Source organism: Mizuhopecten yessoensis, unplaced genomic scaffold (genome assembly GCF_002113885.1).
Source record: "Mizuhopecten yessoensis strain PY_sf001 unplaced genomic scaffold, ASM211388v2 scaffold10841, whole genome shotgun sequence".
In the NCBI taxonomy this organism is placed as follows: domain Eukaryota; kingdom Metazoa; phylum Mollusca; class Bivalvia; order Pectinida; family Pectinidae; genus Mizuhopecten; species Mizuhopecten yessoensis.
Window position 1 is genome coordinate 181,723 of NW_018408748.1, and position 26,989 is coordinate 208,711.

Below are 26,989 nucleotides of genomic sequence, written 5' to 3' on the forward strand. Positions count from 1 at the left end.
GTTCAAAATGCAATCTTTTTGCTATTCAGTTCTTGATAGAGATGTTGTATTTATTGTTTGACATTGTTGGGAATTTTACATTTTTGTTACCATAGAAAGTTTTTTTCCTTTGTTATCATTACGTAAATACAAACGCTGTGTCTGATGTAAATTATTTTGATCCAAATGTAATATATTTTATAACTTTTGGAATATAAATTCATACTCTACAAACATAAATATTCGATTAATTCATTTTATTCAAAATGCCCCCAAAAGAGCCCCATTTGACCATAGTGTAATTCAACTGAACATCCTTGTAATTAAATATAGCCAATCCGATAGCGCATGGGACTATCTCGTTTATCTTACGGTAAGGGGCCGGTTTGGCGTGTTAATGAAGGGGCAGAGTATCACCGGCTCATCCCAGTCAAACTAAATACGGATAATGATAGGGTATCACTTTCAAGTTCTCCTCCAAAACCTCTATTGATACAGTAGACGCTAAAACTTATAAAATGTTCAAAAACTAATAAAGAATATATAAAAATGGAATTTCAAAAATTTCGAATTTACCTGTGCATGTTTATAGACAATTATTTAAGATTCACCCCGTAGTTGTGGCTGTTATCATGTCTTTGAAGTCAAAAGATAAAAATCGGTAGAAGAAAATTATTTTCAATTAGGTGTTATCTGGTGAAGATGTTATCGAAAATGTGTTAGATTCCTGAAAGATCGTAATTAGATGCAAAGTGTTTCCATAAAACATAAATGTATCACTTTTATTACAAAAAAGAAAGTTCCGTTTTAATTTTTTACCAATTCTGGTTTCTATACTTTAATGGTTACAGATTCTAGCGATATGGAGAAGAAATATATACGCGGTGTATGAGTAATAAAAAAAGATACAGTCTATCATTATATTTATGGCTCTATACTCTAAGATTTAATCAAATTACAACATGTCGTGCAGTTTTACATAAGGAATTTGATTAAAAGTCAATCAATATAGATAATTAATCGAAGGTATTTCCTTTATGAAAAGCAGTGCGTCAAGGCAACCCCTCTACACCTTTAACATAACTAAAGTGGTATATCATATCTGTACAATTTTACCGTCTATATCACTAAAACACGACGTCAAGGCCACCCCTCTACACCCTCAACATAACTAAAGTGGTATATCAGATCTGTCCAATTTTACCGTCTATATCACTAAAACACGACGTCAGGGCCGCCCCTTTACACCGTCAACATTACTAAAGTGGTATATCAGATCTGTACAAGTTTACCGTCTATATCAATATAACACTACGTCAAGGCCGCCCCTCTACACCGTCAACATTGCTAAAGTGGTATATCAGATATTATAAGTTTCCCGTCTATATCACTAAAACACGACGTCAAGGCCGCTCCTTTACACCGTCAACATTACTAAAGTGGTATATCAGATCTGTCCAATTTTACCGTCTATATCACTAAACCATGACCTCAAGGCCGCCCCTCTACACCGTCAACATTACAAAAGTGGTATTATATCAGATCTGTCTAATTTTACCGTCTATATCACTAAAACACGCCGTCAAGGCCGCCCCTCTACACCCTCAACATTAGTAAAGTGGTATATCAGATCTGTACAATTTTCCCGTCTATATCACTAAAACACGACGTCAAGGCCGCCCCTCTACACCGTCAACATTACTAAAGTTATTTATCAGATCTGTCCAATTTTACCGTCTATATCACTAAAACACGACGTCAAGGCCGCCCCTATACACTTTCAACATTACTAAAGTGGTATATCATATCTGTCGTTAAAACACGACGTCCAGGCCAACCCTCTACTCCTTCAACATTACTAAAGCGGTATATCAGATCTGTACAATTTTCCCGTCTATATCACTAAAACACGACGTCAAGGCCGCCCCTCTACACCCTCAACATTACTAAAGTGGTATATCAGATCCGTCTGATTTTACCGTCTATATCACTAAAACACTGCGTCAAGGCCGCCCTCTACACTTTCAACATTACTAAAACGGTATATCAGATCCGTCTAAATTCATCATCTATAACACTTTGTATTTATAGTGTTTATTATGCAAATTATGGTCCATTTGTCCCTTAGCACCGTCCTTATCACGTCAGCACATTATTAGAATAGTGCTTAGCTTGCTTTATGCTTAAGTACGAATGATTGTATCATTGTTGGTTCTTGTGTTTTCGTATGGGAGAACATAAAAAATGCTTATTTGTAGCCTCACCTAAAAAGATGAACAAAAAATCTGAAGTAAAGGACTTATAAACAGGGGGCACCAAATTTTCCTTCGAATGATGCGTTCATGATAACACTATACGGATTTGCCCTAGTTTTCTATCATGGGGGAAGCTATGTAGAAAAAATGCACCTGTATATCGTGAGGAGAACACAAAATTAACGTCAATTGGTCTTTTGGGGATGTTATTCTAAATTCATGGTTTGTTTTCCTTTCCGGATTATTGATATCATATATTTGTCTTGAGTAATCCGACTTCGGGCCTTATACAGTCTAATCTTAATTGCCAGTCGAGTAGCTTCAAATACTCATTATTCGTGCTACATTTTAATAGAATATTACATCTCATTATGCACAATGTGCTTAAGGTTTTTTTACGGGTTACACCCTTTTTGAAGCCTCTTTTTGAAGACATCACCCCGTATAGGTTATTGCCATTTTAAAGGTGATCTAAATGGGCTTTAATTTCGTTTATGATGTGACCATATAAAGCGTTGCATCTACAAGTTTCATTTTACTTTTCATTGTGAAATAGTATTTCAAAAGTGCACACACGTGGTGCGTAAAATTGAAAATATCAATTAATCTAGAATAGGAGTATTTAAAATCAAATGCCCAGCTGATTTGTACTAAAAGAAGTCTGAGTAAGGCTATGATAAATGTTTACAATTTTCATCCAAAATTTATAAGAATGAATATTCAATTTCAAAAGTTCTGTCTGAAACTCGGAATTATGGAAGAATAAGAGGACTGTTTAATGAGTACTGTAACAGATATAGCCAACAGGGACCACCTGGGAATTTGTTACAGATATATTTGGACCTAAACTAAGATGCTCATGGTTGTTTTATACGTTTTAGGTAAACTTTTAGGGGTTGCATTTTACCGAAAGTGGATATAAACCCATGAAACGTGTAAAATTACTCTGACCATCTTAGTTTATAGGTACAAACATGTAATGTAGCCCAAACAGAGCGAGAATCTAAACCTACGAATTTTCCCGGATAGGTACATGTTTTGTAACTGTTTCAGCAATTATTCATAAAACCATGGGATGTAAAATTTAATTATGAAAAATATTTCAGAGCTAAGCTTTATTCTCTGAGCGAATCTTGATTCGCCGAGCCGAGAGCTGAACATCAGATTTTGTAGTAGTATATTACAGAACTAAGAAAGACAACTCTTACGCTGACAAGTCGTAATCGATTAGACGGGTTTCTATTATAACATCGGAGGCACATGTTACGTCAAAAGATCCCCACCCCATGGCCTCGGTCGACTCGGAATATGTGTATTTTGTATCTACATATTTGGGATGGGGATAATATATACGTGTCACGCCCTTTTACCTAATAACTATTTTTAATGTCTGCGACTGTTCTTTATTCTACTTCATCTTCATGTAACTAGAGAAGAACTGACCAAAATAAACAATAAAGCTCCACCCTGGTGAAACTCCCGCTTACAGGAAATTTAAAAAACAATTATTAAAAAGTCATTTTGTTGATATTTGAAATAAAACGTTTCTCCTGTACTATATATACCCGTGAAATACGATCGTGCGAGCTCGAGGCTCAGTTAATGAAACGACGGGCACTACAGTACTTGGTCTAAGTATACAGCTGTTATTAATCCTACTGATCTTATAAATATTGATTTTGTAATTGCAGTGTACATGGTATTTTTATGAGTATAGATATTACAAACACTAAAACACTTTATATTGCGACATTGTCTCATAGGCTGTATGCTATTGTCAAAAGATCACCATAGATATTTTGTTTAGTCAAAATATGTTTATAGGTTTCCATCATATTGGACACCTGTGACCTCGAATGTAGGTGAAGGTCATACATTTGGACAAACTCAAATCCTTCTTCCAGTATGCTTCTGGACAAATATCATCACCCTAGGCCTCCTGGTTATTTAAAAGTTAATTAAACGTTTGTCAACATATTTGACTCCCCATAATCTTGAATGTGGGTGAAGGTCATTCATTTGCACAAACTTGATAGCCCTTCATTCAAGAATGCTACTGTCCAAACAGCATCACCCTAGACTTTATGGTTATTCAGAAGAATTCAATACCATGACCTTGAATATGGGTGAAGGTCACTCATTTGAACAAACGCGATAGCCCTTCATCCCAGCATGCTACTATCCAAATATCAACAAATGCGTAGACCTCTTGTTAACGTATTTGTTTAAAGTAAAATGTTGACGCTGGACGGACAATTCGAACCAGCAGATGAAGGCCACTGCACCACGGCATAAGGTAACTCGGTCCTACCAGGTGGGCTACTACCAATGGCAAACAAGTCAATTATCCTTCAGTATTGTCTTATAACCAGGTTAACATACTATAACCGGGCGTGAATTGTACAATTATGTACCATTTATATCATATCAGGTAGTTTTGTGATCATATACAGGGCTTTCAGAGAACAAGAGGCCCAGAGGTCCCGTATGCTAACTGGAATTTGAGCAATCATGGGGAAAATATTCTCAATAAACGTACTTTTGCAAACATTTTTCAAAATATTGGATCTCCTTGGCTTTAGAATGTTCCAGACTAAATGAAACTTTATACTACTCTTTCCAAGAATGTTCCTTGTAAATATCATCACCCCGGGCCTCCTGGTATTGCGGAAGCTGTTTAAAGATATTTACATATTTGACCCCTGTGACCGTGAATGTAGGTCAATATAATTTATATGACGAAACTTTATATCACTCTGTCCTAGATTCCTATGGAAAAGTATCAGTACTCTGGGCCTTCTGGTTATTCTGAAGAAGATGTTTAAAGGTTTTAAACACGTTTGACCCTTGTGATCTTTAATGTAGGTCAAGGTCATTTATTTGAGGAAAATGTATAACACTTCAACTATGTTTTTTAACTCTTGAATTCGAAGGACATGTCAATTTGACATGTGTTTTGGCTCCCCAAAACGCAGGGGAAATTCTATTTGACTTCTGAAATTGCTTAATGTCTAGAGTCAACTAAATGCCCTTATACACACAATGTCTTACATACCAAGTATGCATTGTATACAATACACGGCCACTTGGAGGAAAATATTAATCCATGTTTTCTTAAATGTAAATCAAAAACAAACAAACAAGATGTGATTTTAGTTTAAGTTTAATATTTACAATGATCTATTTGTAAACACTTAACAAGTTTCACAATAACTCGCTAGCAAAGCATTCAGTAATAAATCTTCATAATAAATAGTTGTTTCGATTTGATCTGAAATACTTTGTGTAATGCAAAACAAAAGAGTTTTAATAATGAGCTATTTGAAATCTATGATTATATGTAAAAAGATTGCCTCACGTTTTGAGAAAACATGAAGCGTCATCCATTTCATAGGCAAGCCATATTTGAGACTGTTTTTGGACTGACAAACATCTAACCAGTACCATCTTGGTACTCTTTTAACTCTCAGGTAAAGGCAACACGATCTGACCGCTGGTAATGAAATCGTAATATCAGAATTTTTCACCATGGACATGTTAAAACCAATGGACTCAGAACATTACAATGGAAACTTACCATACCTGATAGTCATTTTTTCAACCAAACTAAAATTGTTCCTTTTTTTCTTTTATCAATTGTTGCAATTATAAATCATGGGATGTGCTGCTTTACAATAAAACCTGTTTAGGCCCGACAGGGAAAATGTGGCATACACCTTTAAATCAATGCAGGTTTAGCCTGCATGCAGGAATGATTATACTCCCTCCATGATCACTCTGTACAAGTTCTGTGTATGATCAGAAAAAAAATATTCCCATGTATGTTTTATACAAAATAAACAAAGACAGATGAGGGTTTCCATTAAAAGGAACGAGGGGTTCTAGCTTGGATATTTTTCAAAATTTCTGGCACTTGCAGACAAAAAACATACATTCTGATCATAAATATACCATAGTAAGTATTCATGAATCTATGTTAGTGTAGATTTGGAAAAAAATTATTTTCTGCCATGATTTCAATAAAGTTTAAAAGTTAATAACGATTAATGAGATTGCCCGGTAGTTGTCCATCTATTTGGTGTCTGTCTTCCAGGAGTTACTTCCCTTCCATCATACCATTCATCACAGTAGGTTTGTTTTTCAGGAGTTACTTCCCCTACATCATATTCTATCAGCACATTAACGTGTGATGAAAACCTTGCATCGATTTTTCACATCTTGTCACTAAGTTTTGGTGGTACTCATAAACACAGTCATACAAATACCGCTCCCTACACTATTTTGCTGCCTGCGGAATCTGTGGTAATCCGAACTCATCCACCGGTACATCCTGCAAAAAAAAAAAATTATCGTGGTAAATTATTTTCAAACTATTAAAGTGATAAACATTTATACATTTATTTATATAAAATAAAAGGAATTGCTACAAGGAATCTGTGTATATATGGCAGCCATTATAAAAATATATACTTTATAATTGGAAAAATTAGAAAAGGCGAAAAAATTCTGAGCACACTTAATAAAATTAGACAGTACACTTGAGTATTTTTTTATGTCCATGCAACTGCTTATTTGCTAACATGGCAGCTACATGCCTCACTTTCATCGTTACTGATGCTGACACCTCAAACAAGCAGGTACATCAACTCATACACAGTGAACCTCATTATAATGCTACCATTTGCCTAGCAACATGTTTTATAATTGCCGGACAATATGTAGAGGGAGGTGTATAAAGCATTAAAATTAAAGGACAATGATATCTTGAAATATGTTTGGCAGTCAACGAGATGAACGGGTTAACTGTTGTAACATCAGTACTATAAAATATCAAATCTGTGACATGGTCAAAATCATTGAACCATGAAAGTTTGATATTGTAAAACCTGGGTGAAATACATGTACATGTACATACAGTAAAACCTCGTTATAATGCCACTATTTTGTCCAGAAAGATTTTGGCATTATAATGGAGTCTGGCAATAGATTGAGGGAAAGGTATAAAGAAATGATTAAGAAAACAAGAAAAAGGGAAATCGAAATATGTTGGCAGAAAAAGAGGTGGTAAATGAATGAGGACAGTATACCTTAGTTTTAATGCATATTATACATACAACAGATAAAGAAAGAGATATGTACGCTCAAAGGAATAATCGCTTTTGTTCATTTGTTTCCCTTTGATATTTTGTCACTATATAACGTGTCTAATTTATATTAACCCTTTCACCACTGTAGACCATAATGGACTCATCCAGATCAATGCATGGAAGAGTTCACTAAAGTTACATAGGGGTGAAAGGGTTAAGCTTTTATCTTTTAAAAAGACAGACTTCCAACATTTTTATACACATTCCTCTAACTGTCAAATATGATTTATCCAACAAAAGGTCATTTATGTTTATAAGTTAAAACAATGAGCAGAATAGAACCACAAATTAATATAAAGACTGCAGCATAATCCACATCACCTATTGAAGACTTTGTTTGGTCTTATAACAGTACATTTTTACGCCCCTTACCTAATTCACCCTGAAGACACATTTGCACTCTTCCAATTCAAAGGTTGGAATAGTTCATTATGAAATTTCAGGGGTGAATGAGTAAACTCAACAGATCAACTCTTAACCCACATTTACAACCTTTTTGTAATGATATGCTTTTAGGATTGTATATGTATCACCGACTCAATCAAGCTTTTAGGATTGTATATGTATCACTGACTTAATCGAGGTGACAATTTGGCCCATCTTACCCGTGAACTGTCTGCGCCAGGTTCTGAGGAGGGTATTGAGGGCGCGGCGACGGCATCGTCAAGATAGGAGGTATCCTCGTCAAGGCCCATCTCATCACCAAGGGCATCTAATTCGGCCTCCAGCTCGTCATCGTCCACCTCCGGCATTCCGTAGCTGCGGCCCATTATCTCTTGTATCTCGCTCGACTGTTCCGTAAGGTCCTCAAGCTCATCTTGTAAATCCTAAAAAATAAGAGAAATTGCTATGTTGATTCTTTTTTATATTAGGATTTATCAGCTTTTTTACAATGTTTATGCTGGTATGAATGCTTATTGGTTACACACTTACCTGAGTTTTTACCTTATAAAATCCATAAACGGCAGAAAAAAATATCATAATAAGCGGGGTCCTACCTTGGACCATATCATAATAAACGATAATTTTTGCTTAGTTAAAGAAGGAAAAAATCGGAACATGGGGAAAATATCATAATAACCGATATATCATAATAACCGATATCATAATAAGTTGGTTCCACTGTACCATGAAGCCTTACTGTAAGACTTAAACTGATGTAAGATCATGTCCTCTGCACATTTCCCAATGGGTTAAAGGAGGGTGATAGTAGGTATATCAAACGTGACCCTTGATCTGCTCACTTTGTTTTTGATTCTGTAAATATCACCATTGCCTCAGTGCTTCACCACTTAATGCAGTGTAATCAGGGTATCATCATCAATTTTATTACACGTTTCACACTCCTTTGATGGTGGCACTGTAATGCACTGGGTTTGACAACATCACCAGTTTTTTTGGTAGAAAAGTACAAAAGAAAAACAATCAATCATTCCTGTGTGATGTACTGCAGAAGGTACAGGAGGATTTGATGAGCACTATATGACAGAAATCTTATCCCAAGGGTTGAGATTTCTCTTAGCAGGAGGATTCAATGAGCACTATATTTCAGAAATCTTATCCCAAGGGTTGATATTTTTCTTAGCAGGAGGATTTGATGAGCACTATATGACAGAAATCTTATCCCAGGGGTCGAGATTACTGTATCTACATCACACAGGAGTGATAGATTCTATTTAACATTATAAATACAGGTGGATGAAAACATTATCTCACATGAGATATTTGTACCTCCCATATGTAAAGGAAAAAGTAAGAACTTGTGCCTAAGTATTAGCTCACCTCAATCTTGTCAGCCTAAGTATTAACTCACCTCAATCTTGTCAGCCTAAGTATTAACTCACCTCAATCTTATCAACCAAAGTATTAACTCACCACAATCTTGTCAGCCTAAGTATTAACTCACCTCAATCTTGTCAGCCTAAGTATTAACTCACCTCAATCTTGTCAGCCTAAGTATTAACTCACCTCAATCTTGTCAGCCTAAGTATTAACTCACCTCAATCTTGTCAGCCTAAGTATTAACTCACCTAAATCTTGTCAACCTAAGTATTAACTCACCTCAATCTTGTCAGCCTAAGTATAAACCCTCCTCAATCTTGTCAGCCTAAGTATAAACTCACCTCAATCTTGTCATTAACTCACCTCAAGCTTGTCAGCCTAAGTATTACCTCACTTAAATCTTGTAAACCTAAGTATTAACTCCCCTAAATCTTGTCAACCTAAGTATTAACTTACCTCAATCTTGTCAGCCTAAGTATCAGCTCACCTCAATCTTGTCAGCCAAAGTATTAACTCACCTCAAGCTTGTCAGCCTAAGTATTAGCTCACCTCAAATCTTGTCAGCCTAAGTATAAATCCTCCTCAATCTTGTCAGCCTATGTATTAACTCACCTCAATTTTGTCAGCCTAAGTATTAACTCACCTCAATCTTGTAGGCCTAAGTATTAACTCACCTCAATCTTGTCAGCCTAAGTATTAACTCACCTCAATCTTGTCAGCCTTAGTATAAACTCACCTCAATCTTGTCAGCCTAAGTATTAACTCACCTCAATCTTGTCAGCCTTAGTATTAACTCACCTCAATCTTGTCATTAACTCACCTCAAGCTTGTCAGCCTAAGTATTAACTCACCTCAATCTTGTCAATGTTGACATGTTTGTACTCCTTCTTAAACTGCTTCACTCCGATCTTCATGGCATCCACCTTATATGATAAAACGGTAAGAAAATGTCAAAAAAATACAACAAAAATGGTAACTGTTCAGGTTCTAAACCAGGAACGCTCTGGTTCTTTATAATAGTTATTTGCATAGGTGTCAGCCTCAAAAAAACTCCAATGAGGGAGATCTCCCTCGTTCCACATTACCAATGAGGAAGAAAGTGCATGAAACACGACTGAAGCTGCTTTGCTCAATTTTTTCCCCCCTTATTACGTATCAAAATAACTCCAAAAAGCATTTATTTGATTCAGACACACCTGTTATGATCATTACACACACCCTGCAGTAACTAGGAGATCATTTGACCACAGGATGTAGATTTTTAATTTGTGTGAGTTTAGACTTGAATGAGGGAGTTTCGAGGGATATTGGTAAATTTTGGTCAAACAGAGGGAGTCCCGATATCCCTCCTAATGATCCCGAGAGGGTTGACAGCTATGTTATTTGTACACAAACAATTATCACATGCAGAGTGTTCAATATACGTAGATAAATTCTTTAATTCATGAGGATAATTTAGAGCTAGAGTGAGTCCCTGGTGTATTAATACAGGGTTTGACACTAACAATAGTCCTCTAGCCCGAGACTTGTAGCTTTCACTAAGTACCAGTGAATCATCTAAGCTAACTGGTCCTTTGGACTTGTTAATAAAAGTATGTAAGCGCAATATCATTTGACAGAAAAGGTTATAAAATAACGATATTTTTAGGGGGAAAATTGCTCAAAATACAGACATATTGTATATTTGTCAAAAGTTTCCTAAAACTTCACCATATTCTTATATATGACAATATTTAATTCATATCCCCTCAGGTCAATTACTTTTAATGTTTCTTGGTGAAAACGTTCCCTTAAGGAAATGTTGGCCTATTAACATTGATATAGGACTGGCAGATAACCTAGTCAGCTAGTCCTGTGGACTTCCAAGAACAGATCGTTAGTGTCTAATCCCGCTATATATCATGAAACTAACATCAGTGGTACACGTACAGATACATTGTCAAAAGTATCAGCACAACATCATCTTCAGCTATTCCGTCTTTGCGTATTGCAGAGTTATCTTCTCTTGATAGCAGGTATTGATTGTTACGTCACTTGTTTGTGAGAGTAACGTCATCAAATTTTGAGAAAACGACGTAATTTTCTCGCACAAACCAAATGACGTAGCAATCAATACCTGTTCCCAAGAGAAGATAACTCTGCAATACGCAAAGACGGAATAAGTTTAACAATGTTACTTCAAATGTGATGTTTACATTAAGGAAAAGCACGTCAAGGGATTAATGCAAGAGTAGAAAGTTTTGACACTTTGCAATGTACAATGTACAATACTTACCGTGGTTTTGGTATCTTTCAATGACTGAATTGCGTAGCTTTGTTGTTCAATGTTGAAACCCTGTTGCATTAGATTATCTCTTTGATTTTCATACCTGCAGAAAAATAACACAAAATACATAAAAGGATCTTACATTTACAAGTCTGTTCTCATTAAGAATGCACTCAACTGAGAAGTCAAAAGTTTCTTTTCTTGTTATATGCATTTTTGGAAAAAGGATTTAATAGTATAGTAGAAAATACAAATAGAATTATATGTCTGTGTGTTCGATTTTGTGCTATGATCTGTCAATGATACCAATTTCACATGATATGTGGTTTTAGGTGAATGTTTTGGTTTTGACCGCCAGTTGCAGAACAAATCTATACAATATCTTCCAGATGTGTAACCAGATATGTATGAATGTTTGCAGAATTAATAAAAATAGTATTTTCTTTTAGACTATGGCAGAAAAAATCCAAAACTTATTCTTTTAACTAGGAAAAGTAATTTTATTTACCCCTATTTCATCATTTTGTGCAGATATAATGCTTTGATATAAAAAAAGTTCTTTGTTCTCTCTGATTATTATTTGTGTTTTTCACCTTTTTCAGGGTCAAAAATCAAGTGATTCAGTTACACTAAATATGTTAAAATTAAAATACCAATAATATACATTTTTCCATTTTGTTGCCTATCACCATCATATTGAACAGTATGAAGTTGTACAGCAAAAATGAACTTGCTACAACTAACAAGAGGCCCATGGGCCTAAACGGTCACCTGAGTTAACAGTATTTATTTTTGTTGTTGAAATATGTACCAATTTGAGTAAAAAATAGTATAATGTTAACTTAACTTTGTCAGGACCATGAGCTGATCATTCCTAGACCAATTTTAAGTGAGATCGGCCTATTAGAACTTAGTAGCAAAATAGCGGCCATGGCAGCCAAATTGTATTTCTGATTGACCCGAAAAATAACAACACTTTGTCAGGACCATGAGGCGATCATTCCTACCAACTTTCAGTTCAATCGGTCCAGCAGAACTTGACTTTAAGTTTGAAATAGGTTTTCAAAATGGCGGCCGTGGCGGCCATATTGGATTTCTGATCGACCCGAAAAATAACAACACTTTGTCAGGACCATGAGGCGATCATTCCTACCAACTTTCAGTTCAATCGGTCCAGCAGAACTTGACTTTAAGTTTGAAATAGGTTTTCAAAATGGCGGCCGTGGCGGCCATATTGGATTTCTGATCGACCCGAAAAATAACAACACTTTGTCAGGACCATGAGGCGATCATTCCTACCAACTTTCAGTTCAATCGGTCCAGCAGAACTTGACTTTAAGTTTGAAATAGGTTTTCAAAATGGCGGCCGTGGCGGCCATATTGGATTTCTGATCGACCCGAAAAATAACAACACTTTGTCAGGACCATGAGGCGATCATTCCTACCAACTTTCAGTTCAATCGGCCCAGCAGAACTTGACTTTAAGTTTGAAATGTAAAATGTTAACGGACGACGACGGACGAAAACGGATAGCAATAGGTCACTTGAGCTAAAGCTCAGGTGACCTAAAAATGGTGACACAATGACAATTTAAGTGATCAATCTAGTTTCAAAAAAGGTGTAATTTTGGCTTTTCATGAAGGACAAGAAATGTAACTAATAATTATATTATGTTTGTACGTTGCAGGTAGCAGTCATCCTTTAGATTAAAGAATTCAAAAGAAGGGAAGATGTTAATTCTCATTTAAAATATACATTTTCAAAATGGCCAACGAATTGGTACATACTTAAGAGGAAATTGAATTGAATGCTCTATTATGAAATGTACTAACAAAGAACCATAACTCTGTATTCTGTAATTCTGGATTTTCTATGAATGTTCCGTACTCACGTCTTTTTTTGTTTCAGCACTCGCATCGCTTTCTGTTTGACCATATTCTGGAAGAAAGAAATAATGAAAGGATTCAGAAACTACTTTGTTTAACACAAGCCCAGAAATGTAGTCTACTATATTTTCATTCCTATAAATGTAGTCTACTATATTCTCATTCCTATAAATGCATATATACAATATTATAAGTCTTGAACACTGCCTATAAATAGAATCTTGAAATTTACATATAAACTAGACATGTATCCGGGTTTAACTGAATGTATTAATTGCAATCCTACAACAGATATCACCCCATAAATGTATTCTACCATATTCTCATTCCCATAAATTTAGTCTACTATATTCTCATTCCCATAAATTTAGTCTACTATATTCTCATTCGTATAAATGTATTCTACCATATTCTCATTCCCATAAATGAAGTCTACTATATTCTCATTCCTGTAGATGTAGTCTACTATATTCTCATTCATGTAAATGTAGTCTACTATATTCGCAGTCCTATAAATGTATTCTACTATATTCACATTCCTATAAATGTAGTCTACCATATTCTCATTCCTATAAATGTAGTCTTCTATATTCTCATTCCTATAAATTTATTCTACCATATTCTCATTCCAATAAATGTATTCTCCTATATTCTCATTCCTATAAATGTAGTCTACTATAGTCTCATTCCTGTAAATGTAGTCTTCTATATTCTCATTCCTATAAATCTATTCTACCATATTCTCATTCCAATAAATGTATTCTCCTATATTCTCATTCCTGTAAATGTAGTCTTCTATATTCTCATTCCTATAAATTTATTCTACCATATTCTCATTCCAATAAATGTATTCTCCTATATTCTCATTCCTGTAAATGTAGTTTACTATATTCTCATTCCTATAAATCTATTCTACCATATTCTCATTCCAATAAATGTATTCTCCTATATTCTCATTCCTGTAAATGTAGTTTACTATATTCTCATTCCTATAAATCTATTCTACTATATTCTCATTTTTATAAATGTAGTCTACTATATTCGCAGTCCTATAAATGTATTCTACTATATTCACATTCCTATAAATGTAGTCTACCATATTCTCATTCCTATAAATGTATTCGACTATATACTAATTCCTATAAATGTAGTCTACTATATTCTGATTCCTATAAATGTATTCTTCCATATTCTCATTCCCATAAATTTAGTCTACTATATTCTCATTCATGTAAATGTAGTCTACTATATTTTCATTCCTATAAATATAGTCTACTATATTCTCATTCGTATAAATGTATTCTACCATATTCTCATTCCTATAAATGCAGTCAACTATATTCTCATTCCTATAAATCTATTCTACCATATTCTCATTCCAATAAATGTATTCTCCTATATTCTCATTCCTGTAAATTTAGTCTACTATATTCTCATTCCTGTAGATGTAGTCTACTATATTCTCATTTCTATAAATGTATTCTACCATATTCTCATTCCAATAAATGTATTCTCCTATATTCTCATTCCTGTAAATGTAGTCTACTATATTTTCATTCCTATAAATGTAGTCTACTATAGTCTCATTCCTGTAAATGTAGTCTACTATATTTTCATTCCTATAAATGTAGTCTACCATATTCTCATTCCTATAAATGTAGTCAACTATATTCTCATTCCTGTAACCGTAGTCTACTATATTCTCATTCCTGTAGATGTAGTCTACTATATTCTCATTTCTATAAATGTATTCTACCATATTCTCATTCCTATAAATGAGGCCTTCTTTATTTTCATTCCTATAAATGTAGTCTTCTATATTCTCATTCCTATAAATTTATTCTACCATATTCTCATTCCAATAAATGTATTCTCCTATATTCTCATTCCTATAAATTTATTCTACCATATTCTCATTCCCATAAGCCAACGAATTGGTACATACTTAAGAGGAAATTGAATTGAATGCTCTATTATGAAATGTACTAACAAAGAACCATAACTCTGTATTCTGTAATTCTTGATTTTCTATGAATGTTCCGTACTCACGTCTTTTTTTGTTTCAGCACTCGCATCGCTTTCTGTTTGACCATATTCTGGAAGAAAGAAATAATGAAAGGATTCAGAAACTACTTTGGTTAACACAAGCCCAGAAATGTAGTCTACTATATTTTCATTCCTATAAATGTAGTCTACTATAGTCTCATTCCTGTAAATGTAGTCTACTATATTTTCATTCCTATAAATATAGTCTACTATATTCTCATTCATGTAAATGTAGTCTACTATATTTTCATTCCTATAAATATAGTCTACTATATTCTCATTCGTATAAATGTATTCTACCATATTCTCATTCCAATAAATGTATTCTCCTATATTCTCATTCCTATAAATCTATTCTACTATATTCTCATTTTTATAAATGTAGTCTACTATATTCTCATTCCTATAAATGTATTCTACTATATTCTCATTTTTATAAATGTAGTCTACTATATTCTCATTCCTATAAATGTATTCTACTATATTCTCATTCCTATAAATGCATATATACCATATTATAAGTCTTGAACACTGCCTATAAATAGAATCTTGAAATTTACATATAAACTAGACATGTATCCAGGTTTAACTGAATGTGTTAATTGCAATCCTACAACAGATATCACAATCTTAGAGGCAATTAGTAACCTTAATATGAATGATCGGAAAACATGTCATTTTGTATCATTTTAGTTTTCTTATACTGTTATAAATTCAGATAGCAGACTGTTATAATGTGCATTGTTGGCCCAGATTTTAGCGTGCAGGACGTGGGTCTTAGTTTGGGAGGAAACTGAAGTACCCGATGAAAACCAACGTGTCGATATGATTACAGAACAAAAGGAAATGGTCGTAAGAATGGATATATATATTTTGATTATGAAATTTGTGATGTCAAGATAACAAGTTTGTATAGTCTACATGTTCAAGTATGACATTTGGGTAACTAGCATGATAATTATGTAGTCTGTCAACTCCAGCAGTCAAATCATGGACAAATAAAAATAAGGCTGATGTACATCAACGTGTTAAAATATGTGAGAGATGACAATTATATCGACTGATTGATTCGGATATATATAGGTATATACATATATAAGCCTATGGGTCAAAGAAGTAATATAGACGGTAAAATCCCATATAACACTGGATCCTAATGGAGGTATGTCCGTAGGATACGAATTACTTAAAATAGTACAATAGAAAATTTGACAACCTAAACTTGTCCACACTGTTGGAATTACTTCTTTGCCCCATATATATAAGTCTATGTACATTTCAGTGAAATGGTTGAACCCTGGTCACCTTGGTGAAAGGAGAGTGTTATAAAACCTGATCATCCCCCACCTACCTCCCCCCCAAAATGACAACTGACTCTTGGGTTTGACAGGACATTTCTATATGACACGTGTTTTGACACTCTTAAATACAAGGAAAATGTTATTTGAGTTTTGTAATTACTAAGTGTCAAGAATCAACTAAAAGTGCTATAATATGAATATATACATACTTTGGCTGGTCCATCTCTCATCTTTTTCATCTGATTTTTATATTTATTTAATTCTGCATCAAGTCTGCCTATCTTTTTGTCCATAGACTCCCCTCGACTGTCAATCTGTGAAGAAGAAGAAATCATAAATAAAACTTTAAGACACTTAACCAAAATAATGGGTGAATTAAGTACCTCACTTGACAAATAATATAAGCATAAACGTTTGTAACAGGTAATCATAAATGTTTCCAAGATAGCATCATAGATATTGATATGTAGTATTAGTATACTGCTACATGCACCAGCAGTACTAGTACTAATATTAATACCCGGCCTTTTCGGCCTAGTAAATGGTAATGTTCTTCTTCTTTATATCATCCATTACAAGGATCAGAACTGCAAGGTTGAAGTGCAATTGACCCTGGGAGGTCGCACTTCAAATAACATTGTTTTATAATTTTTAGGTAAATATTATATTAAAACTATGTACATATCGAGGATGCAAAATTAGTAGAGAGACTGGTGGTAACCTTCAAGTGAGGACTTGAAAGAAGGTAATTCCTCACTAAGGGCCAGTGACGTTGGTAATGAGTTCCAGGTGATAATAGTTCTTGGGAAAAAAAGAGAATTTGTAGGCGTCTTTTGCGGTAGATATTTATGCTTGTTTTATTTTAACAACTGGTGTACAAAATGATACACAAAACCTGAATATCTCTTAGATACGATTAAGTTGTAATCACACCAAGTTTTTCTGTTACCAACAACAAGTACCAATTTCATTGGCATCCCTTATAGATTGCCAAAGGGTAATTTCACTTTCGAATAGATTGACAGGTCCAGTACACTCTGCCGATTGAGCTATATAGCTTTAAAGACCTATATAGCTATATACACCTATAAGTTATAGCTGTATTGAGCTATATTTTCTCAGATTTCAAATTTCATTAAATTAAAGCAAAGTCGCATAAAACAATAAGGTTTATGGTAATGTTGACTACAAAGAGCATACAGTTAGATGTTTATTTTCATTTTTCATAAATGTAAAATTTCCGATTTTTTTACACCATTATTTTTTTAAAAGAATACTTATATTTAATGTCTTTTGTTATCAACCTAATGATACAATCTTCTTTTAAAAGCGACTTTGTTTCGTTTTCTTTAAAAAAAGAAAATCACTTGAAAATAGGTCAAAAGACCTATTTCAGATAGGTCAATAGAGCTATTATAGGTCTTTACAGCTATATAGCTCAATCGGCAGAGTGTACTGGACCTGATCAAAATTGTCATATTATATAGACACCAGTTATGGCAATATGATATTACATTTGTCAGCTTTATTTTGCTACTGAATCAGATAACTTTAATAAATGCAGATATGGAATTACATTCCAAAGTGACGGGCACATGACTTTTGTGAAAATTGGTCATATGCATTTTATTGCGTATTTTGAGGAATGAACATCTCCTTTGATTACTCACGTTCGCTACACAGTCATTGAGATTCGGTGGTGGAGCCTTGTCTTTGCCTTTTCCAAATAGTCGGTTCATTTTCGCTGATTATTCTGTTATTTGAGGAGAAACTGAAGTGAAACGGATTTCACACCGATGTCAGGAAGTAAACAGAGCAAGAGTGATTAAGAATGACGTCACATCCGGTAGGGACCATTTATAATTTCGTATATGATTACGTTATTTATAATGGATCGAATACACCAGTCTTACAATATAACATTACTGTTCATCTTTATTAAACTATTGAGTGTTTATTATCAATACAGTTTTGTAAATATGCAAACAAGAATCGAAAAGAAAACATGAAATGCATAGGTAATTAATGTATGGTCCCTTCAAACGTCACGATTCCATCACCTGACTGTGACTGGGGTATGACAACGATAGGTGATAGCTTGAACTGACACCTTATTTATAAATCACACGTGCTACCCCATTCATAGCAATTGTGTCGTATCGCATATACAAAAAAGAACACATATTTATTTGTAAGTATGTAATAAATGTGATTATTAACAAAATTGAATAATCAAATCTATTACATACTTACTAATAAATATGTGGTTTTTCTGTATATGCGATACGACACAATTGCTCTAACCCATATCAGCCTTCGCCGTATCACACCCCAAAATCCGTATCAGACCCCACCGTATCACACCCCAAAATCCGTATCAGTCCTCTCCGTATCAGCTCGCAAAACCCCGTACCACAACCCTTTTGGATTTTTTTTCGTTTTTCAATAGTTAAAAAAAAAAAGATCATAAGATAGTAGCTTTTATTAGTAAGTATGTAATAAACATAATAAAACATGCCTTTTTTCCATATCACACCAAGTATCAACCCTCGACCAATATCAGCCCGAGGGCTGATATTGCAGTCTCGGGTCGATACTGGGTGTGATATTGAAAAGGGCATGCATTATTCTCTATGTAACGTTGTGATCAACTGTGCAGAGTACCTATATGGCCATTTTGATTCTGTACAAAAGTACAAGTAGGCCTACATATGTTTATAATTTTATACAGAACTGCACTATATCATATAAAATATCATATTTGTTCAACCTCAATGTAATTAAATGTTCATTATTCGAATCCATTATATATATGACGGCAGTGTACTGTCGGTCAGCTTTGCTGCAAATTACTTAACGATGTGGATTATATTTTGATAAATGTATCTAAATATGTCAATGTGTAGTTATGAATGTGGCCAACAATTATTAATACAGCTATTTTTATGCTGCATGCGCACAACACAGGGGCTCGGTTTCGGGATACTTTTATACACATTCTAAAACCTACCTCGGTACCCTCAATTTGTACTGATAAGGTTTTAGAATGTGTATAAAAGTATCCCAAAACTGAGCCCCTGTGGTGTACAAGTGATAACAAATGTGATCACCAAATTGGCAAATGACAGTTTTTATATCCCAGCTTCGACGAGGTCGGGGCCGTGCGTCCGTTCGCTGCGTCCGTGCGTCCGTGTGCGTGTGTCCGTCCGTTCTGACTGGTTTCCAGAGCATATGTACCCACTGTTTCATAAATTGACATAGAATTTGTACATACATATAGCTAGGTACATCATAGGAAATCCCAGCTGTCAATCCATTCACAGAAAAGAACTTTTAATATAATACTATGCGCCACTGTGGGAATAATTGTCGTCTTTTTGTATACTCACGTTTACGTGTAATGTCAAAGTCGGGTACCATTTGGTATTTTCACCGAATAATTACATAAATAAAACAATAGTTTTACTGCACAGTTACATGCGTTTATTTTTCCGTAATTATCAATGAATTGCCCGTGTAACGTTCAAAAATATCTTCTTTGTACTCAATTCTCTCATGTATTTGTCCTTCAAAACCTGCGTACCTTCGTTTTTATATTTCTGTTTGACTTGTATTTAGGTGCAACCTATGAAGGCCCAGTTTTAATTTGTACAATATCATAGAACTATACACACACAGAAACAAAACAAACAAACACGTTCTTTAAATTTCTTCTCTCTCCACTCCCTTTCCGTCCATATCTCGTGCTTTACTACACTTTAAGGCCGGCCCTCCAAGGTCTCCTTGGTTTCAAGGTTTCAACTCCCTGATAAATGACACCAATTAAATCGCCATGGATATTGAACTTGTACTTAAAATATTAGAATGGTATCCAACGTTTCTATAACTCTCTAATTCGACATTTATTTTAAAACAATTATGAAACACTTTTTTTCGTACTTTTATTAATTACTCTTGTTGGCCTGGATGGATGTGCGCAGAGGGTCTTAACGGGAAGAAACCTGACCCACAGGAACCCACGTGATCGGGGAGGCGACCATACCTTTCCACAATTTCATCTGGGAATCGAACCCTAGCTGTTTTGTTGAGAGGCGAGTGCGCTAACCACTGTGACACATGTACATGACCACCCATAGTATTGACTCGGACCAGGTCAGAATATAATCATGTGCACTCCAATTAAACATACTACATATTCACGAGAATTTGTTACAGCGGCCATGTTTTGACCTATACTCATGGGAAAAATAGACGTTTTAGGGGTCAAAATCAACCCCTGGGTAAAACATATTTAATGCCACCCCTTGAATTTTCAGAACAGGCATTGGCTATTCTATCCAATCTAATTCCCTGAATAATTCTACATCATTCACTATGTAATGACTAATTCTCTTGGTTATTAACCGTGTTCTGTTGGGAAAGAGACACGCACGCGCATATCGCTCTTCCGAATGCCTATACGTCGGTATTGCAGGTTAAACATGTGAGCCGCGTGTGACTGGTCTTGGAGGAATTAGGTTTATTGAGTGGACACGCGTGTACGTAAATGTACATATCAAAAAGATTCGACATGAGTCTACGTTATATAGGTTAATGTCGCATAACTTGACCACTGATTCCTGCTGAAGAAATCATGACATCAGCTGATATATCGGTTTGTTGGTGAAATGCATAAATGATAAATAAATAAATACGTGACAAATGTTTTGACAGATTATAATATAGGTCGCGATGCCTTATAAACATTGATGTAGATTCAATTACACTTTAGCATGGTAGAATAGAATATATCAACATCAATATGATTTTCCAGCATGGAATATATTGTAACTCAAGATTCGAAAAAAATGGACAAAACAATTAATTTTGGCAATGTGGCCCTCTGTTTATTCACACTGTGTCCGCACTTCCTCTCCCTCATCGTATGTTCATCTGCTGATTATTTCTGAAGTATGTATTTGTATGACATGTGACATAAAAACTGACAAATAAAATATAAAAGTAAGTCTGAACAGGTCTACATGTAACGAAAAGAACTTAATGGAAAAACAGCTTAATTTGACAAATAGATTGACCTTTGTTGAAAATGTCCACCATTAATAAACGATGGTCTGTTTTGTCCTCCCATACATGCACGGCCAGTTTATCGCCCTGAACACTTTCTCCATAGAAATAAATTTGAACTTTGTGAATTCCGTTGGCAAAATTGTCCTCAAAATTCTGCAACGCGCCATTTTGGTAACAGTGGTGGGCTGCATCTACCGCAAAACGTGCGTAGGCTGTCCAGTTGGCGTGGAGGTTTAAATCGGTATCACTCCAAGCTACATTAGTATGATAAATACAGGTTTCGTCAGGTATTTCAAACTTGTTGATATTTAAAGCCTTGTGCTTTTTCCCAGATTCGGAATATTTTTCCCGCCACCACAACGGAAGAGGCATGGGTCGTCTGCTTCGCTTGTCCACGCAGACGATTTGGTTGATATTGGAAGCCATGATTTGTCCACTATTTTCACACCTCATTTCCGTCGAGGCATTCAAAGAAGTTTTTCCTACATAACCGCCCTTAACGCTGGTTTTCATCCAGGGTGTAATCGGGGAAGGCCTGTATATTCCTTTGCTAAGTATAAACTCCGATGTGACCAGAAACATGAGACAATCCTTGGTCATTTGTTCGTAGTCTCTGAAAGTCCGTCCCGTGTCGTCTAGGGGATAGTGATGAGCAAAGAAACGTATAGACTCTAACATCTTCATTATCATCCATATCTTTGGCTGACCTACAACAAACAATCAAATTGGTGTAACATTTTTTCAGTTGCATATTAGTTTTGTTATAAAAAAATCTAGATATTATTTAGCGCATTTATATGGCCACATAATATTGTTCTGAAATTATGATAAAACGCTATTACACATTAATGTTTCCATAATGCTGTGATATTAATCGGAGACCAACAATCTCGATGAACTTAGACGGAAATACATGCATAATTTCTTTGTCCATGGACAGAAATGGTAACGATAGAAAACACATATTGTCCTCACAAAAATGTCTGTTCTACCATTTGATAAAATGCTAAAAATGCTTCAACATCCAAAGGAAACCGCCTAGAAACCATGCTCGTGTGACCTTGAAAAGTTTACACCATATAAGGAAAATCTATACTAGCGGGAAAAAGAAACTGTGCATGCGGAGAATTGTTATAGAACATGTATTACCAACTGTATATACATGAAAATGCACACACATTACCGAGTATGACACATACACACTATCCGTGTGTCATTGACAGTTTTTCCCGTGCAGTTTGATCTCTATAGGCGTTGACCAGTTTGCACGTTTTTCTCGTCCAGCCATCCAATTCGACAATGCAGGTTTATATTTCAACTGTTGGGTCACTCTGTTGAGACCAGTGAACAGTGAAAACAGCATTATAACGTTTTAATTTGTGATTAATGCTATGCCGAGGCTCAATGAAAATGACAGCCTCCGGATTATTGGTATGCTTCAAGCTGGTATGGGCCAAGCCGTTGTCTCTACACGTTTTCATGTCCATCGAAAACACAATCAGGGATTTGTGGAGACGACATCAACAGTTTGGCCACGTCGGCGATCGACCTCGTGCGGAACGTCCACGTGTGACGTCACGTCAACAGGACAACCATATTCAGCTTGTCCATTTGAGAAATCGCTTCCAAACGACAAGTTTGACTGCACGGACAATCCCTGGGTTGCTACCAATAAGCCCGAGAACTGTACGGAACCGATTGCGTGAACGAGCTATCCGTCCGCGACGGAAGGCATCTGCGATTTACTCGACGGGATTGGGCATGTATTTTATTTACGGACGAGACGCGAGTCCACCTGAATAGTAGAGTAGTGACGGCCGTTCCAGAGTGTATCGTCGCGTTGGAGAACGTTTCCGTGACGCGTGTGTGGTACAACGACGTTCTTTCGGCGGAGGCAGCGTTATGATTTGGGGCGGCATCACAGCCAATGGGAGAACGCCTCTGGTGGTTGTTAACGGGAATTTGAACGCGCTACGGTACCGTGACGAGATCCTCCGGACCCACGTCGTTTAATTCGTGCAAGGGCAGCAACGTCACATTACGCTACAGCAGGACAACGCCAGGACACACACAGCTCGTGTCGCTATGGACTTTTTGGCCCAACAGAACGTTGACGTGTTGCCCTGGCCTAATGTATCCCCCGATCTGTCGCCCATTGTACACGTCTGGGATGAAATGAAACGCAGATTACGGGCATTACCTAATCAACCGGTGACGTTGGCTGATTTGGCTGCAGCGTTTATACATATCTGGAATGCCATCCCACAAGCTTTTTTCGAACCGTCTGATAGGCTTCATGCGTCGACGTTGCCAGGCTTGCATTCAGGCAAACGGTGGACATACCAGGTATTAACTTTGTGAGCTCAGTATTGACACCTGCTGTGTTTACGTCACTCCTGAGCGGAACTTATTGATTCCATAACGTGGAAAATGGAATGCAACTGTTAATAAATAACAAATAAATTGTCCCTGAAAACCTTGTTGTTCTACGTCATACACATTCATTTTTATAACACATTTTAGGCATGCACAGTTTCTTTTTTCCGCTAGTATATCTCTAGACTGATGTCGTTCTCGTTACATGGCGCTTTAACCTTAATCCGCCTTTGATGTTTCTGAGAGCCTGTATACCATTAGAGTCGTAGTCGTTGTAGGAGAGACCCGGATGTTTAACCACAGCTTCCGGTACAGTGCTGTCCACGTGCTCAAGGCGGTAGTTCAGTGCCAATAAAGCCTCCTTCCGGTTATTCCTAGAACAACAAAGACACGTAACTTATTATGCCACAAAGCATGTACACATAAAAACGCATCAGCCAAAATTTTGGAGAGTCACCCAAGTGTATACTGAATTTCTGATGGTGTCTGTTTGAAACAGAACAGACTCCTTGCTAGAAAGAGCGCAAGACTGCATGTACTCACAAATCGATCTTCGCTTGTATTGGTGCAAATCAACTCCATGATTAAGTGATCATGACATTGTAAAATAATGTCTGAGGACGAAAGGCTTCATTATATATACCCATATACCCCAGCAATATTTCTCTCCCGACACCATCAAGAGTTCGTGGTCAGCGTCAGTCAGCTTTAAAACATTCGTCCAGCAGAGACGATGCGCTAGATAACCGTTCAATTTTTAATCATCTATGTAATATATATATATAATACAACTGCCTCAACCGTGGAAGTACCTAGCAACACAATGCGTGACGCTTTATCAGTTAAGTTCACAGCTCCTGTCGTCATTTCCCAAAACGTCAAGACATCTTCCTGTCCTTACATTATCATAAATAATCGACAAAATACGACATTTGTGTCAACGAAATAGAAGTATTTAATGATTCACTAACTTCACACAGGTAAAGCCAGTAACCCAGGCAACTTGAAAAATTGAGAACATCCGTACTCAAAAGAATTGGCACCCTGTTTCAAGAAAGACCTCATCTCCCAGAGAACTGGTGGACTGAGATTTTAGAAGTGAAAACCGCGGTAATAAATCAAACCGACATGTCATCCACCTGCGCTTGAAGCCATTCAATTTTAGCTACTAAAACACACTTTATGTCGCGTCCAAATGTTTGCGTCCATGTCATATGGAATTTATTAAACGTGTTCAATAATTTCATATGCCTTTAGGCGATTGTGATATCAATTGATAATTGATATTAATTGATATTACATATAGTTGAGTTCATGAGTTAAAAGCAATCATCATCAGTCGAACGATTTTGTCTTGACGGAAATTCGAACACATTCAAAGATCGACCACCTGACTGTGAAAAGGGCGCGCGGCTGAGGCACGGTACAGGGGCTAGATACGGACCTAGACGTCAATAATGAGGCGCCCAAATATGCTACATCCTTTAAGACACTAAGTAGGAATGACTCAACATCCATATATTCGGATACAAAATGAATAGAACCCACATCTCGAAGAAAAAGAATTGTCGTGTTTACTGTTATATAATATATATATAACATGAACAATAAAAAAGTTACCTAAATTATGTGCTTTCTTTGTCAACATTGCCATAAAACTTAAAGGTTTTATCAATGTGACCTTGTTCTTAGAGCTCTATATGTACAACATGATAATTAAGTCGACAGGGTACACGTGTACTTAATTGGCTTGACCACAACACATGCAGTACCGCAGGTATACTAGCCTCGTCTATCAATACGTGCATGTGTAGGTCTAGGCATATTAATTGACAGCTAGCTAGCTGCTAGACGATCTGGTCGGGGTCACCATGACTTGCACAGCCACGTGGTTTAATGCTACACGTAATAAAAGGACTCGATGCACGTGTACGTACCCGTGCTTCTCGGTATTATCTGTTGAATACAGACGTTTGTGAGCTAAGTTGCCCCGATTATAAAGCATCTGCTTCGCTAAATTCGTGCTTCTTCTCAACACCGTCGGCAACATATCGCTGGGTTTGTTGTGAAATGAGTGTTGGGGCAATTTTATACCCACATTAAAGATATCCGGGGTTACAGAGGTAATACTAGATCACACTGACGTTATTATAGATGTAAAATATCCCAGAATTATCTGGCTTTAGACAGTTGTATTGTGAAAGGAAAATAGACACAGTGTACGTGTATTCCGTCTTTGCGTATTGCAGAGTTATCTTCTCTTTTGAGCATGTATTGATTGTGACGTCATTGGTTTGTGTGAGAAAATTACGTCGTTTTCTCTAAAATTGATGAGGTTACTCTCACAAACAAATGACGTAACAATCAATACCTGCTCACAAGAGAAGATAACTCTGCAATACGCAAAGAAGGAATTGACGACAAAGTTTAGACTAATATTTATCTCCTAAGATTGATATATATCGGCTCGGTGTAAAGGGTTAAACATCCTATCAACAGTAAAGTTCATTTTTGAGTTCTAAAATACTTTCAGATACGGTTCATACAGACATAATGAATGCCAACTGAATTTCAATAAAAAGATGAACCGCCTTTATAATGTCTACGAACCGCACCTGAAATCATTTTAAAGCCTGTCTTTACATTTTCACGTCTTTTTGTCCTTATAGAAAAATAATGACGACACTAAAAAGATATGAATCTCCTATGTCATGTTTTGTATATCAACGATCATAAAAAAAATCTTAAATCATAAGAAAATATTATTGGTCTCGTTTTAATGACGTCACGCCGCGGAGGCTTGTCCGCTCAATAAGAAAATTAAGTAATGCGGTCCTCGCGCTAAGCTTATATCGCCTTCCTGTTATTTGTTGGTAGCGAAGAA

At 35.9% G+C, this 26,989-nt stretch overlaps 2 protein-coding genes across 3 annotated transcripts; both read right to left on the reverse strand.

The window, feature by feature from the left end:
- Positions 1-5,379: 5,379 nt before the first annotated feature.
- LOC110462889 (charged multivesicular body protein 5-like) lies at positions 5,380-18,504 on the reverse strand. 2 transcript variants are annotated; one of them, XM_021517126.1, is made up of 7 exons: positions 18,333-18,504; positions 16,872-16,976; positions 13,321-13,367; positions 11,439-11,532; positions 10,015-10,086; positions 7,987-8,208; positions 5,380-6,564 (listed from the first exon to the last, which is right to left on the reverse strand). In XM_021517126.1, the coding sequence occupies exons 1-7, from the start codon at positions 18,399-18,401 to the stop codon at positions 6,511-6,513; spliced, it is 663 nt and encodes a 220-aa protein (XP_021372801.1). In that variant the 5' UTR covers positions 18,402-18,504; the 3' UTR covers positions 5,380-6,510. The 2 variants fall into 2 exon arrangements, with proteins under 2 accessions (XP_021372801.1, XP_021372802.1); XM_021517127.1 differs by lacking the exon at positions 13,321-13,367 and adding an exon at positions 15,365-15,411.
- Positions 18,505-21,378: 2,874 nt separating this feature from the next.
- LOC110462892 lies at positions 21,379-26,176 on the reverse strand. Its single transcript, XM_021517130.1, has 3 exons — positions 26,043-26,176; positions 24,361-24,479; positions 21,379-22,436 (listed from the first exon to the last, which is right to left on the reverse strand). Exons 1-3 carry the CDS (start codon positions 26,153-26,155, stop codon positions 21,700-21,702), a joined length of 969 nt encoding a protein of 322 aa, XP_021372805.1. The 5' UTR covers positions 26,156-26,176; the 3' UTR covers positions 21,379-21,699.
- Positions 26,177-26,989: the final 813 nt, after the last annotated feature.